This window comes from Melanerpes formicivorus, unplaced genomic scaffold (genome assembly GCF_026170545.1).
Source record: "Melanerpes formicivorus ecotype bairdi unplaced genomic scaffold, bMelFor1.0.p_v2 SCAF_4, whole genome shotgun sequence".
Lineage (NCBI taxonomy): Eukaryota > Metazoa > Chordata > Aves > Piciformes > Picidae > Melanerpes > Melanerpes formicivorus.
The window spans coordinates 11,384,923-11,397,488 of NW_027142356.1; the positions used below are offsets into that span (position 1 = coordinate 11,384,923).

The 12,566-nt window shown below is 39.2% G+C and overlaps 1 protein-coding gene across 1 annotated transcript; it reads right to left on the minus strand.

Moving 5' to 3' along the window:
- Positions 1-1,353: 1,353 nt before the first annotated feature.
- On the minus strand, positions 1,354-11,778 carry TLR3 (toll like receptor 3). The gene is made up of 5 exons (XM_068136926.1): positions 11,690-11,778; positions 8,404-8,852; positions 6,788-6,979; positions 3,431-5,256; positions 1,354-2,775 (listed from the first exon to the last, which is right to left on the minus strand). The coding sequence occupies exons 2-5, from the start codon at positions 8,842-8,844 to the stop codon at positions 2,547-2,549; spliced, it is 2,688 nt and encodes an 895-aa protein (XP_067993027.1). The 5' UTR covers positions 8,845-8,852; positions 11,690-11,778; the 3' UTR covers positions 1,354-2,546.
- Positions 11,779-12,566: the final 788 nt, after the last annotated feature.

The following is a 12,566-nucleotide window of genomic DNA, read 5'->3' on the forward strand; positions in this document are numbered from 1 at the left end:
TTTCATCTACACATATAACAAATCATGAGAAAGGTTAAGTACTTAAATACTTAAAAGGTTAAATATTGAACTACTTGAAAACTGTATTCCAGAGCAGTAAATTGGCTCTGAAACAGGTAATATTGAAATTGATGAGGGGAATGCTACGGGGAAAAGAAAAGCCATTTAAAAAAGATTCCTGAGCTATTGAATAATCACAAAGGTACTAAAACCAGAGAAAATTTTATAAGGCCCTTGAAGCAGCAGTTAAATATTAACAAAGACATACACATGACTGTCAAGTGTTTAACTTACAATAAATTGTGCTCAAATGCTCCATAAAATTGCAACCTGTCACAAACATTATAAACAGACTCTCAGAGCACACTTTGCTGGTTCCCTGCTCTTTCCAGATCAAAGCTCCCAGCCCATAGGCTTGCATCCTAGTGCTCTGGCACTCGCCAATTAGCTTGTGTTTCTGTAAAGTATGTTAAGTTAAACAAAAAAACAACCTACGTTAATGTATAAGAAATTAAATGACATATTTTAATCTGATTTCTTTACAATTCTATTTTTAGCTACAAAAGCAAAATTATATGCAGTCATAAAGAAAAAAGACACACAAAAATTGAAATTAATATACTTTTGACCATTTTCTCCCACACTACCTGCAACTGTTGTCACTGTACTATGTCTGATATGGTTTAACATTATTTCTTTTGGCAGATTATTTTTGTTGTTGTTCCACCAGAAACAAAGCTTTCAATATGCAATTACAGTAGCACCACATAGTATCACAGTATCATTCAGGGTTGGAAGGGACCACAAGGATCATCTAGTTCCAAACCCCCTGCCACGGGCAGGGACACCCCACACTAGATCAGGCTGGACAGAACCTCACCCAGCCTGGTCTTAAACACCTCCAGGGACGGGGCCTCGACCACCTCCCTGGACAACCCATTCCAGGGCTTCACCACTCTCATGGTGAAGAACCTCCTCCTCACATCCAGCCTGAATCTCCCCACCTTCAGCTTCATTCCATTCCCCCTAGTCCTATCACTACCTGAGATCCTGAGAAGTCCCTCCCCAGCCTTCCTGTAGGCCCCCTTCAGATACTGGAAGGCCACAATTAGGTCACCTGGGAGCCTTCTCTTCTGCAGACTGAACAGCCCCAACTCCTTCAGTCTGTCCTCATAGGAGAGGTGCTCCAGCCCTCTGATCATCCTTGTGGCCCTTCTCTGGACACGTTCCAGCACCTCCACATCCCTCTTGTAATAGGGGCTCCAGAACTGGACACAGTACTCCAGGTGGGGTCTCACCAGGGCTGAGTAGAGGGGGAGAATCACCTCCCTCGACCTGCTGGCCACACTTCTCCTGATGCAGCCCAGGATCTGATTGGCTTTGCGGGCTGCAAGTGCACACTGAGAGCTCATGTTCAGCTTTTTGTCCACCAGCACCTCCAAGTTTCTCTCCTCAGGGCTGCTTTCCAGCCAGTCACTGCCCAGCCTGGATTTGTGCCTGGGATTGCCTCGACCCAGATGCAGGACCCTGCACTTGCTGTTATTGAACTTCATGAGGTTGGCTTGTGCCCACCTCTCCAGCCTGTCAAGGTCCCTCTGGATGGCCTCCCTTCCCTCCAGCGTGTCTGATGCACCACACGGCACCCACAAAGTTGTCTTCTGACTATACCACAGAAATATCTATGCTTTTACTCATTTTATTCAGGTGCACCAGTGTCTCATACTGATTTCAAGTTCTATTTAAAGACCTGAATAGAGTTCTACGCACATTTAGATGACATCTCTCAATATCAGTATCCTTCTGCTGGCTCTCTGAATTTCTTCATGCAAGAGTAAACATTTTTTTTTTAAATCATACTGCACTGATTACATGAGTTGACTTACTCATGAGAAAGTCTAGTTTTGATAGCCACCAGTACTAGCCCCACTCACAAGGCATAAGCGAACCTTCAATGCTATTCTGAACAGGCTGCTCACAGGGTCAAGTTTCTTTGTATGGCTTTCTCTTTTAAAAAAGGCTTTAGAATTCACTTTGAACCACTGCTATGTTTCTTCATTTCAACTACAGAAATGTAATTTCCCATGTTACTTACTATGCTTCACATGGAAAGCCTTCCAATTTTAACTTCACTGAATCTTGCCTTGTGTTATGAAAGCAAAATAATATCCACCCTACTTTCTACACAGAATTTGCTACTTTATCATTATTGCATTTTCTTTTGCATATCCTTTTAAAGTAGTCTGTCTTTACACTGCATCAGAATATCACTTATTCTCATTGCTTTTCAGAATTTCTACCATGTTTTTGCTACACAGACCGAAATGATTTCCAATCATGATTGACTTCAACATGCCACTTCAGTTTTCGTGAATTAAAATATCACTAAAAGCATGTATATAGAAAACTAATTTTAAATTACAGTGACTCTTACATATCTTTCCAGCATGGCACACTTTTTTCAAGACTTCCTGAAGGCTTGTTAGTTTCCCAGTGACAGAAAATATTTAACAAAATGGCCCCATAATTCAAAACTGTGCTGTCAAAAGTTAGTGCGGTTTACTGTGAGATTTAAGTGCCATGACTAATTGCTGACGAAATGCACTGACTCGTTCTTTCTGGGCTGGCCAGTTCAAGATACAGCGTGACCTGAACATTCCTCTTCTCAGGTGAAGTGCGTGGTACAATTTGTAATCTTGGATTTCATGGAGAAAGATCAATATGATGGAGTCTCGACTTTGTTCAATAGCTTGCTGAAGAGCATGATACACCTTAAAGCTGAAGCAAAAATAAGACAAAAATACATGGTTTCTTTTATGTGGAAAAAACATAAATCATTCTTGTAATATTTAATAGCACATTGTAAACTCAAGGACTGGACTCAAACAGGGTTATTAATGTCTATTCTGTGATATAAAATTGTCACTACTTATCTTAAAATAGTTACCTGCTAACTAAAGAAAAAAAACCTTCCCCTAAAATACAGCTTAACTTTACTGTCTTGATATGGCCTTGTTTAGCATTGCTACCCTAAGATTGCTGCAGTAAGAAAGGTGAAAACAACCGTTTAAAGGCAAATAAAACCCCTCTTTGGATGATAGTGATTTCACTCCCTCTTGCCTTTTCTCAAACATGTCATTTTAAGGGAAGCATTCTGCACAGATGACAGCTCAACTTATAAGGGAAAAAATATAAAATTATATTGACTAAGAGATTCAAATTTCCTCTGTTGCACATGTGGAACAATTAACAGAATAACTCTGAAGGTACAAGATATTAAGTAAATATATTAAGGTAGAATTACAAGTGGGTTTGTTTTTTTTTTAATTAAATTGTATTTTTATTACATTACACAGAAAAAAAAATAATGTCTTTAAAAAAAATCTGTTAAGAAATTTGACCTTTACATAAAAAAAATGTATATGATACTCACTTTTTGCACCAAGGATCCTGCAAGAGCTGTTCAGTAACAACAAAAATGATCTTCCTGCTCCTTCTTATACTGTCAATTGTAGCTGTAAATTCAGATATGCCTGCTTCAAAGTCCCGTTCTTCTAAACAAAACTTAATAGGAAAGTGGTTGTTTTTTTCTAGAGACATTAAATTCTTACACACCCAGTTCTTGTCCTGTCTTGCATGAATAATGTAGGCATCATAATCAAACTCTTCCTGTTGTCTGTCAAGTTCTTTAAATCCAAGTATCCGATTTACTAAAATATTCCAGTAGAAAGCTATTCTCCACCCTTCAAAATGGATACTGAGAACTATAAAAATGAGCAGCATCACAGCAGCGGTAGTGATCACAAACATAAGTTTAAATGGAGCACTGTCTTTGCAGGCTGAGCTATCAAAATGTAACACCAAACTACCATGATATTTAGGTGGGGTGTTGCAAATGTACTGGGACTGCAAGCCAGGTATATATGTGTGGGTCACATTAAGCCAATCAGCAAACCAAGAGATGCTTTCACAGGTGCAATCAAATGGATTGGAATCCATCTCTAGTATTCTTATCTTCTTGAAAGGTGGGCCAAACACATTTTCTTCTACTGAGGTTATCAGATTTTTCTGAAGGTTCAATGAATTCAGAGAGGTTTGGTCATCAAACAGAGTTGCTGGAAGCAAATTCAAATTATTTGATCCTAAATCCAAGTGTTTTAATTGAAAGAGACGCTTAAAAGCCTGAGCTGGAATCTCATCAAGGCCATTTGATTTTAAGTTAAGAATATGCAAGTTGGGTAGATCTTTTAAAAATAGAACAGGGCCATCTGGATTTGCATGTTTCCAAAGTCGGGCTAAATTATTGTGCTGCAAATCCAAAATGTTGAGTTTGTGAAGTCCATCAAACAAGTCTTCTTTTATGTTTGCTATGTTGTTATTGCTGATGTCTAGGATAGTAAGATTTTTCAGAGGATGAAAAGGTGAAGGAGAATGTGCCAGATTACTGCAACCCACCTTCCTCATCATCAGCATTCTAAGACTTGGGACAAAGGTGAACGATTCACTTCGCAAAGTCACATTTTTATTGTAGGAGAGATAAATGACTTGTATATTACTGAGACCTTTAAACTCAGGACCTTTGAGCTGTTGACTAATTTCATTGAGACCAAGATCGAGCATTTTCAGGTGTCCTAAGGAGGAAAATGCCCCACTTTCCAATGTAGAGATTCTTGTTCTTGTGAGGTTGAGAACCTGTAAACTGGAATTGGCAAGTGATGAAAATGTTTTGTTAGTTATTTTTTGTAAGTTTATGTTGCAGTTACAGAGACTCAGGTATTTCAGATTGTTCAGACCTGTGAACATATTAGCAGTAATTCCTGGGAAATTGTTATTATCCATTATAAGGTACTCCAGGTTGTGTAGCCAATGAAAAGAAGAGTCTTCAATTTTCCCACTAAGTGAATTTATCAGATTCAGATGTTTGAGGTTGGATAATCCATAAAATAAACGTGAAGACAAGTGAATGTTATTACCCTTCAGGTTTAAGTATTGCAGACTTGAAAGCCACTGAAATGAGTCATCTTCTACCACAGACAGAGCATTCTGGGAAAGGTTTAAAACTGTAAGATTTGTTCCTTGCAGTCCCTGGAAAGTTGAATAGCCAATGAATGAAAGCTTCACATGGCTTAGAGAGAGGTTCTGAATCGCTGTGTTTGCTAATTCTGCACAAAGTTTCCTTGTGTGATTTTCACCAAGTTCAACATTATTCAGTACAAGGCCAAAGAGATTTCCAATTGCATGTAAACATCCTGTGTGAAACTGAAAGGTAAAGAATATGGATTATGCAAAAATTTGGAAAGGTTTTTAAAGGAGATTTTCAAGCAGAATGTTAACACCTACACTCACATTTTTCCACAGCCAAGTTCTGACAAACACTTCTTGGAGTTTGTAACACTTGTGGTAAGAGTTCTAAAGTTTCCGACATCATTATTACAATTCTTAGCAGTACTCTTTTAGGAGATAGAAAGTTGCTTAGTAAGATTCAAGTAAATTACAATTTTCTAACCACCTACTAAAACTCTTCCACTATAGTATCTTGGAAATTGAGATAATCTCTTCAGTTTTCTTTTACTGGTATTTGCTAGAGATATCAATATACTAGTGAAAAAAAAACCAAACAGATGAACTGTTACAAAGTTATCTAGGCCTTTCAAAAGCCAAGAAGGAACCTAGTTTCTCTGTGTGGTCAGAAGCTACACTCATGAAATGCTGTACTACACACTTGGCTCCCACAATATAAATCCTAAGTCTCCGCATAGTGCTGGCCCTTTGATTCTTCTTGATTCATATATCAGCAGAATGATTAAATACTCCATTTGTCAGAATGGCTGAAATGCGTAAGGCTGCTTTTCAGACAGCAGTACTGTAAAAGTGGGGCACCTTAAACTAGCATAAAGTGGCACTGCCCTAGAACGAAGCAGTCCCATCTACTCCCCCACACAGTGTACCCTTGGTGGCAATATAGCCATATATGCAGTCACATGGCGAAACAGATAGGGAACCAGCCTGACTATAAGCTAACCAAGTCCAAAAGTCTGTAGCTTCCTCTGTGATTCAGTGCATAGCCCCATTAAAGATTGTACCATAGGGAGGGAGGGATGAAGCAGCCAAAGTAGAGGATGGTGGAATTGCCTCTTTGCGGCAGTACAAGCTTATGCCGCTATAACATATTCTTGTAGTTTCAATGTACACATCCTTTATAGATCAATCAACTGGGGAAAAAAACACAAGCTAATTCAGTATTCATAGGCTAAGGATCAACCAGTTGAGAACTGCCACACTTGACATCACTCTTCATGTTCAGAACACTGAGAAGTGGGTCAAAGAGAACAGTGAGATGGGCAGCAGAGAAAACACCCACTTGATTCTGAAACACATGGGCATACTTTTCTGCAGTGATTATTTCTCTGGGGTACCCCACAGGCAAAAATGAGAATTCTCTGTAATTAATTAGGAAGTGAGACCTAGATTGTGTAACTAGCCCAACTTATAGAGTATGCCAGCTGTTCACCTTCAGCGCACACCAAAAATACTGCATAGGAAATACCTGGTAAGAGTACATGGAGCTACTTGCTTGAGACTTCTGATTTACGTGGAAGCAGCTCTTACTGATTTTAATAGAATAAAAAATAATTATGTGTGTCACTGTTGGAGAAGTAATACTGTATACAAAAGAATGGTATTATCTTGGACCTCAGTGGATCAAAAATGTTATGTAATGTAAATGCCATATAATGACAGGTACATTTTATACTTGCACCTGTTGAATTTCTGTTGAAATGCAACCTACCTCTTTCAGTGGATTTGATGACAAATCAAGACTATACAATGAGGTGTTGCTAAGAAAACTGAAGTCTTCCTTTTTTAACTCAGTGATTTGATTGTTATCCAATATGAGCACACGAAGGTTTTTCAAATGTTGATGCGATCCTAAATTTGCTGACTTCAGAGAATTATGAGATAAGTCCAAAATATTCAAGTTCTGTGGAGAAAATGTAAACAGAAAAGTATAGACAATAAAATTATATTGTACAATATGTTAGACAATTAGGGTCTAATTGACTACCAGTTAGTTGCAATACTATAATTAAAACAAATTTGTAAATGGAGAAATGGCAGCTTTCAAGCTTTTGAAGGAAAAAGCCTTCCACATACATAACTTCTTTTGAGTTCATGGTCTTAACTCGCTAAAATATCTACTGTAAACCAAAGAATTACTTAATCTAAATTTCCTTAATTCACTGAAAACTCTAGATAAAGTGATAAAAGCCTACAGCTGTCCACAGTTAAAACTATCTTCACTGTACAGCATCTGTAAATTGAAGTGAGGAAGGTGAGGAGTACAGTAGCAGCCTGTGAAAAACAGTGCTGTATGCCTTGCAACACTCCAGCTCATGCTCAGGTACTCAGACTCCTCCTGCACCTGCAAAAGAGATGCTGCTCTGAAGACGACTCCACAGAGTGTTCCTTGAGGTGCCTCAAACCTGGCATCCATCAGGAACAGGGCAGCAGCAAAGCAGGGAAGGCCAGAACTTCGATTCTGTTCCCAGCACCAAAACTGGCTGTAGTCATCTATACTTAGTTGAGAGGCATCAGTCCTACAATTCAAGTCCATTTTATGTAACTGAACTGAAATACTGAGTTTAGCAGAAAAGTTCAGAATTGTACAACAATTAGTACCCACACATTCTGTTTTGTGGGGTTGGTTGGTTTGTTTTGGGGGGGGTGTTCGTTTTGTTGGGGATTTTTATTGTTTTTTGTTGTGGGTGGGTTGTTTTGTTGTTTTGGTTTCGTTGGTTGGTTGCTTGGTTGGTTGGTTGGGTTTTTTTAATTGTCCTTGGCCCGCCCTTTTGCATGATTCTCTGCCTGGTGCAAAGACAATGGGATAGTCTTCTCCTGCATCTTGTGCTGGTCATGAATGTTACAAGAGAATATTTAACCACATATAACCTAGCAGGTGAAGTAAAGATTTTTTTACTCCTTCTCCATCTCAAAAGTCTTCAGAGACACTAAGTTCAGACTAAGCACTGGCCTTCACAGTCTAAGTACTTATACCTTGACCTTGAGAGTTTAGTGTAGCTACCATTTTTAGACCCCAAGCAAATCAAATTCAGTAATATCCACTTCACCCTGCCACCTTCCACTGATACTCTTCAGCACAAATCCTGTATGGAGAGGTGCCTCAATGGGATGCAATAGGGGAAAGAGGGATAGAGTGCATTGGTTCCTAAGAATAGCTGAGACTTCAGTATGCTGTAACACTTGAAGTCACTCAGCCTTTTCTTTAGAAAAACAATGGAGATTGTATCATGGGTATTTTCAGATGCAAATAGGCTAAACACAGTGGAAACACAGTAAATTCCCAATTTATACTTTATTTACAAGAACAGAATTTTTAAAGCTTACCTCCAGAGTTTTCAAAGTATCATTTGTTATGTATATGTTGTTGTATCCTAGATTTAGCTCAGTCAGGTTGGTGCAGAAGGCAAAGACTCTGTCAGGGAGCTTATGCAACTGATTGTGTTCTAACTTCAGAACCTGCAAAAGGGGCACATTTTGGCACAGTTCTGGTTGCAGTTTAGAGATGGTGTTGTAGCCTGCATTCAAGTAAACCAGCTTGCTGTACTTGGTCAGATTTGCAGGACCTAGCTGTTTTAGCTGATTATGAGAAATATCTAAACCCGTTATATTGTCTGGGAGGTGAGAAGGAATTTGAGTCAGCTTTAGGTGACTGCAGTCAGCCATTTCATTTTGGATCTGACATTGCTTTCCAGCTGATGCACACAGCAAGAAGACAGACACCAGTCTCACAGATAAGCTGCTCCACCAAAGAACAGCAGTTCCCATTGTTTTATCTGCAAAGGCAAAATAAACACAGTACAAATTACAATCATTTTGACATAAGTTATACCTTAAATTATAGGCTTATATCTTAAAATGAAGGCTAAGCAAGCCAACTTAAAAAAAACCAAACAACATAAAACATAAGAGTTTTATACTGAGGAAACATTCAGTCATTTTTGCCCATAAAGTAGCATTCATTTTTGCAGAAAAGGTAAATTTAATAATCTCTCTAAATTAAGAGTCTTCCTTTAAAACAATAGTATTGTCTTATGTAAAAATAATTATGTTCAAAAAGCTGCCAACACATTACCTATTATCAATGCAAATTTCCAAACATTTTCCATTTTCTGGTTAATTTTGCCTTGTATAAGACACATGAAATATATTAAATATGACTATACAGAGATTGTTCAATGTTAATTACTATGCTCTGAGCTTGACTACACTTAAAATGTTTATAGCTATATGAAGTAAGAATACCTAATATGCTGTTTCTTTATTTTATACTTTTGCCAGTTTTTGGTTTACAAGCCTGCTACATGAAATTCTAACCATCTTTCCATCTCATAGTGAAAGAAGGAATACCAGGCTACAGAAGTCTGTATGAGAAAGTAAGAGCAGACAAAATAAATCAGTACCAATCTAATCAGAGAAAGAAACATAGAAGAGCCAAAGTATAGAAAAAAACATTGTCTATAAAGTCAATACATTTATCTAGATACTTCCAGGAAAACATACACATTTCAGAAACTCATGTACTCTACCCTGTATCTTCTGAGCATCAACCTCTGTCCACTTGTGCTCTAATCTTCAATGCCTCTGCCTATTTATTCATTACATTCCTGATGAATTTCAGACTTTCTTGTATTTTATTCAGTTTTGGTTTAGGATCCAGAAGTTTTAAATTCACCTGGTGATCTTGTAATACATTTTTACTGGATAAGGAAGAAAATAATTCCACACAAATTCTGACTGGAGTAGTGTTGTAAGAGCTCAAAAGGGTTTAGCTAGCCTGCTTTGTCATAGAGTTTGTCTAATTAAATAGCATTTTTGATAATCAATAGTCCAGTGTATCTTCCATATAATTATCTATGGAATTAATTTTTAGGAGAGGGAGAACAAACGCTTTGAGAGTGCTAGCCAGAATGTTTTTTGATGCTTTAGCAGAGAACAGTAGGCTTAGGTTCCTCTGCATCATTATTTTCTTTTTTTTTTTCCTTTTAATATAAAGCTTCTGTTTGCACTTCTGAGTCTTTGAGTGTCTTCACAATCTCCATATACATGTATCTATGTGGCCTTCTGCCAACAAGTCTGGAACGTACCTGCCAACCTCAATTTACCAGTTAGTTAAGCCTCAGCATGTTGGGCTCCCAGGAGAAGAGTATTAGTGCCCCACTACAAGCTACAGGGCACTACAGGATATAGAAGTGAATTTAACTGTATTAGACTTAAAAGGGGATCTAGAAGATCTTCTCAAAAGACTAACTCACAGAAATATGATCTTCTTAGCTCTACAGCTCTTGTTTTCCTTTGCTTGGAACCTGTTTTTAATTAACATCTAGCTTTGAGCACATTAGATTATTGCCCAATAGCAAACATTGAAACAAGAAATGAAACAAGACATTAAACTGTCTCATTTGCACAGGAAAAGAAAAATCTGCCAGAACTGGCATGTTCTGAAAAGAGTTTTTACTACCATAACAAAACACTCTGAGGAACTGCAGCCAAACGGGTTTAGCAGGTCGACCCCAGCAGAATAGGGCTGTGTAGGTGACCTGGTTTTTTGGGGGGCACCCATTTTACTCTAGTGACAAAAAACCACACTACAGATAACCTATCCATCTAGGAAGAGACATCAGTAAAATGAAGTGAAAGTGGGGTACAAGCAAGGGAACGAAAAATGTAAAGTATGGCAAAGGTGTACACGAAGGATTTCAAAAAATGATTTAAAATAAACTTCAATAAAAACATAGGTGTCTGCTGGGCACTGCGTGTGGGCTGGACCCGTCTGTGGCAGCTCACACAGCCTAGCTCTACATGTACCTGCCGCTGGGTAACGGAAAGGGAAGGAACATCCTGACCCACTAGAGCTGCTGCTGAACGCCATGCCCAAGTCCCTGTAGCTGAGGAAACTAAAGGACCACTCATCCTGCCTCATTTCTTTGCACCTGATGTGCTGAAAGTGGAGGCTTGTCTTGCAAAATTGCTACTTCTAACCTACATCCTTCTGAGGGTTTGGTTTAGGGAGATTGGATAGCTGCCAAGATCATTAGCAGCTGCTGCCTCCTGTTAAGTTTGAAAGGTGCAAGAAACATAGTGCACAAACACAAACTGAGTCCTTTGACTGGCTTTCAGTGGGGGCTTACAGTGGGACCTGGAGAGCTGCCTTTTCCTCCAGTCTTCATTGTAGCATACCTGGAGTAGCTTTGGGTGTTTTATGCTTTGGCTGGAATCCAGTGAAGGAAGTACACCCCTGTTACCAGACTTAAGAGACACCATTGCAGAGTAACATTTAATGGACAAAAGAAATACTGACAGTTTTAATGCTGGGGGGGGGGGGGGGGGGGAACAAAACAAACTTTTTTAAAACTGAGAATTTAGTAGGGGAGCCTTCGGTATCTCCACGGTTATAATGCTTTTAGGGTTTTTTTGAACACAGAAACACCTCCTGCCAGCTGGGGACACCAATCCAAGCACAAGTACCAAAGCACGCTCATTAAGCAAACACCAGCGATACCGACTTTGCTAACGTGAAAGTTAAAAGAAATCCAGGATGAAGGAAATGGCCCAAAACTGCTGAGTAGTGCTTTGGCTTTGTACTAAGAAGCAAAGAATGGCATCCACTTACCGCGGCAGGAATTATCACCTTCAGTTTGGAGGCGTCAGGAAGCTGCACAAGACCGTGAGGAAATACGGTGCCCGGAGCCAGGAGAAGTAAAACCGAAAGCGGAGACAGGCGCCGTGGGTGTCCGGGACTAGCCCGGAGCTGGCTGCGGCGGGACGAGCATCCCCCGAGCTGCGCCTGATGCTGATCTCCCTTCTTCCCTGCATTTCACCGACATCAAATGTTTCAAAGGTACCGAGGGTGGAGATGGCTCCTAAGATCAGAATTGGGCCGACTCTCCTAATCTGCTGACAGAAAACTTATTTAAGCACACAGATTTGTCACACAGATGAACAGCATCACAGCTCAGTTACAATTTATTTGTTTCCAGTGTCTCTGAAATCCTTGAGAACATATACCAAAAGCAGGTGTAATGCCTGACAGATTACTGACATAAGACTATTACTCTTTCAATGTGGAAGCAAAGCACCAATAGGTTCCTGCAAGTTGCATAAAGTATCCCTTTTTAAAGGAGAATTTATGCGAGACTAACAGATTACAATTTTAGCAGAGAGAATCAAATCATCTCTATTCCATTAAAACTAATAATTTTTTTTTTTTAAAGTCGACGTAAATGTTTTAGGTACAGCTTTTCGATGTGTTTCTTTTTCACACCGTATGTGAATTCACATGTCCTTGCATTCTCAGTGAACCAGTTTCTTGGAGGGGACCTCCTCAGGGAGGAGCTTCTGGATGTGACAAAAGATGCTACTGCTTCGACTACACTGGCATTGCATAATCCTCTGCAGGGCTTACACGATCAGACTTAGAACACACCAACACCACTGAGTTCACAGTATATTCTTAGGTAGTTGTGCTGTCCCTCTTGAGTAGAGAGTGG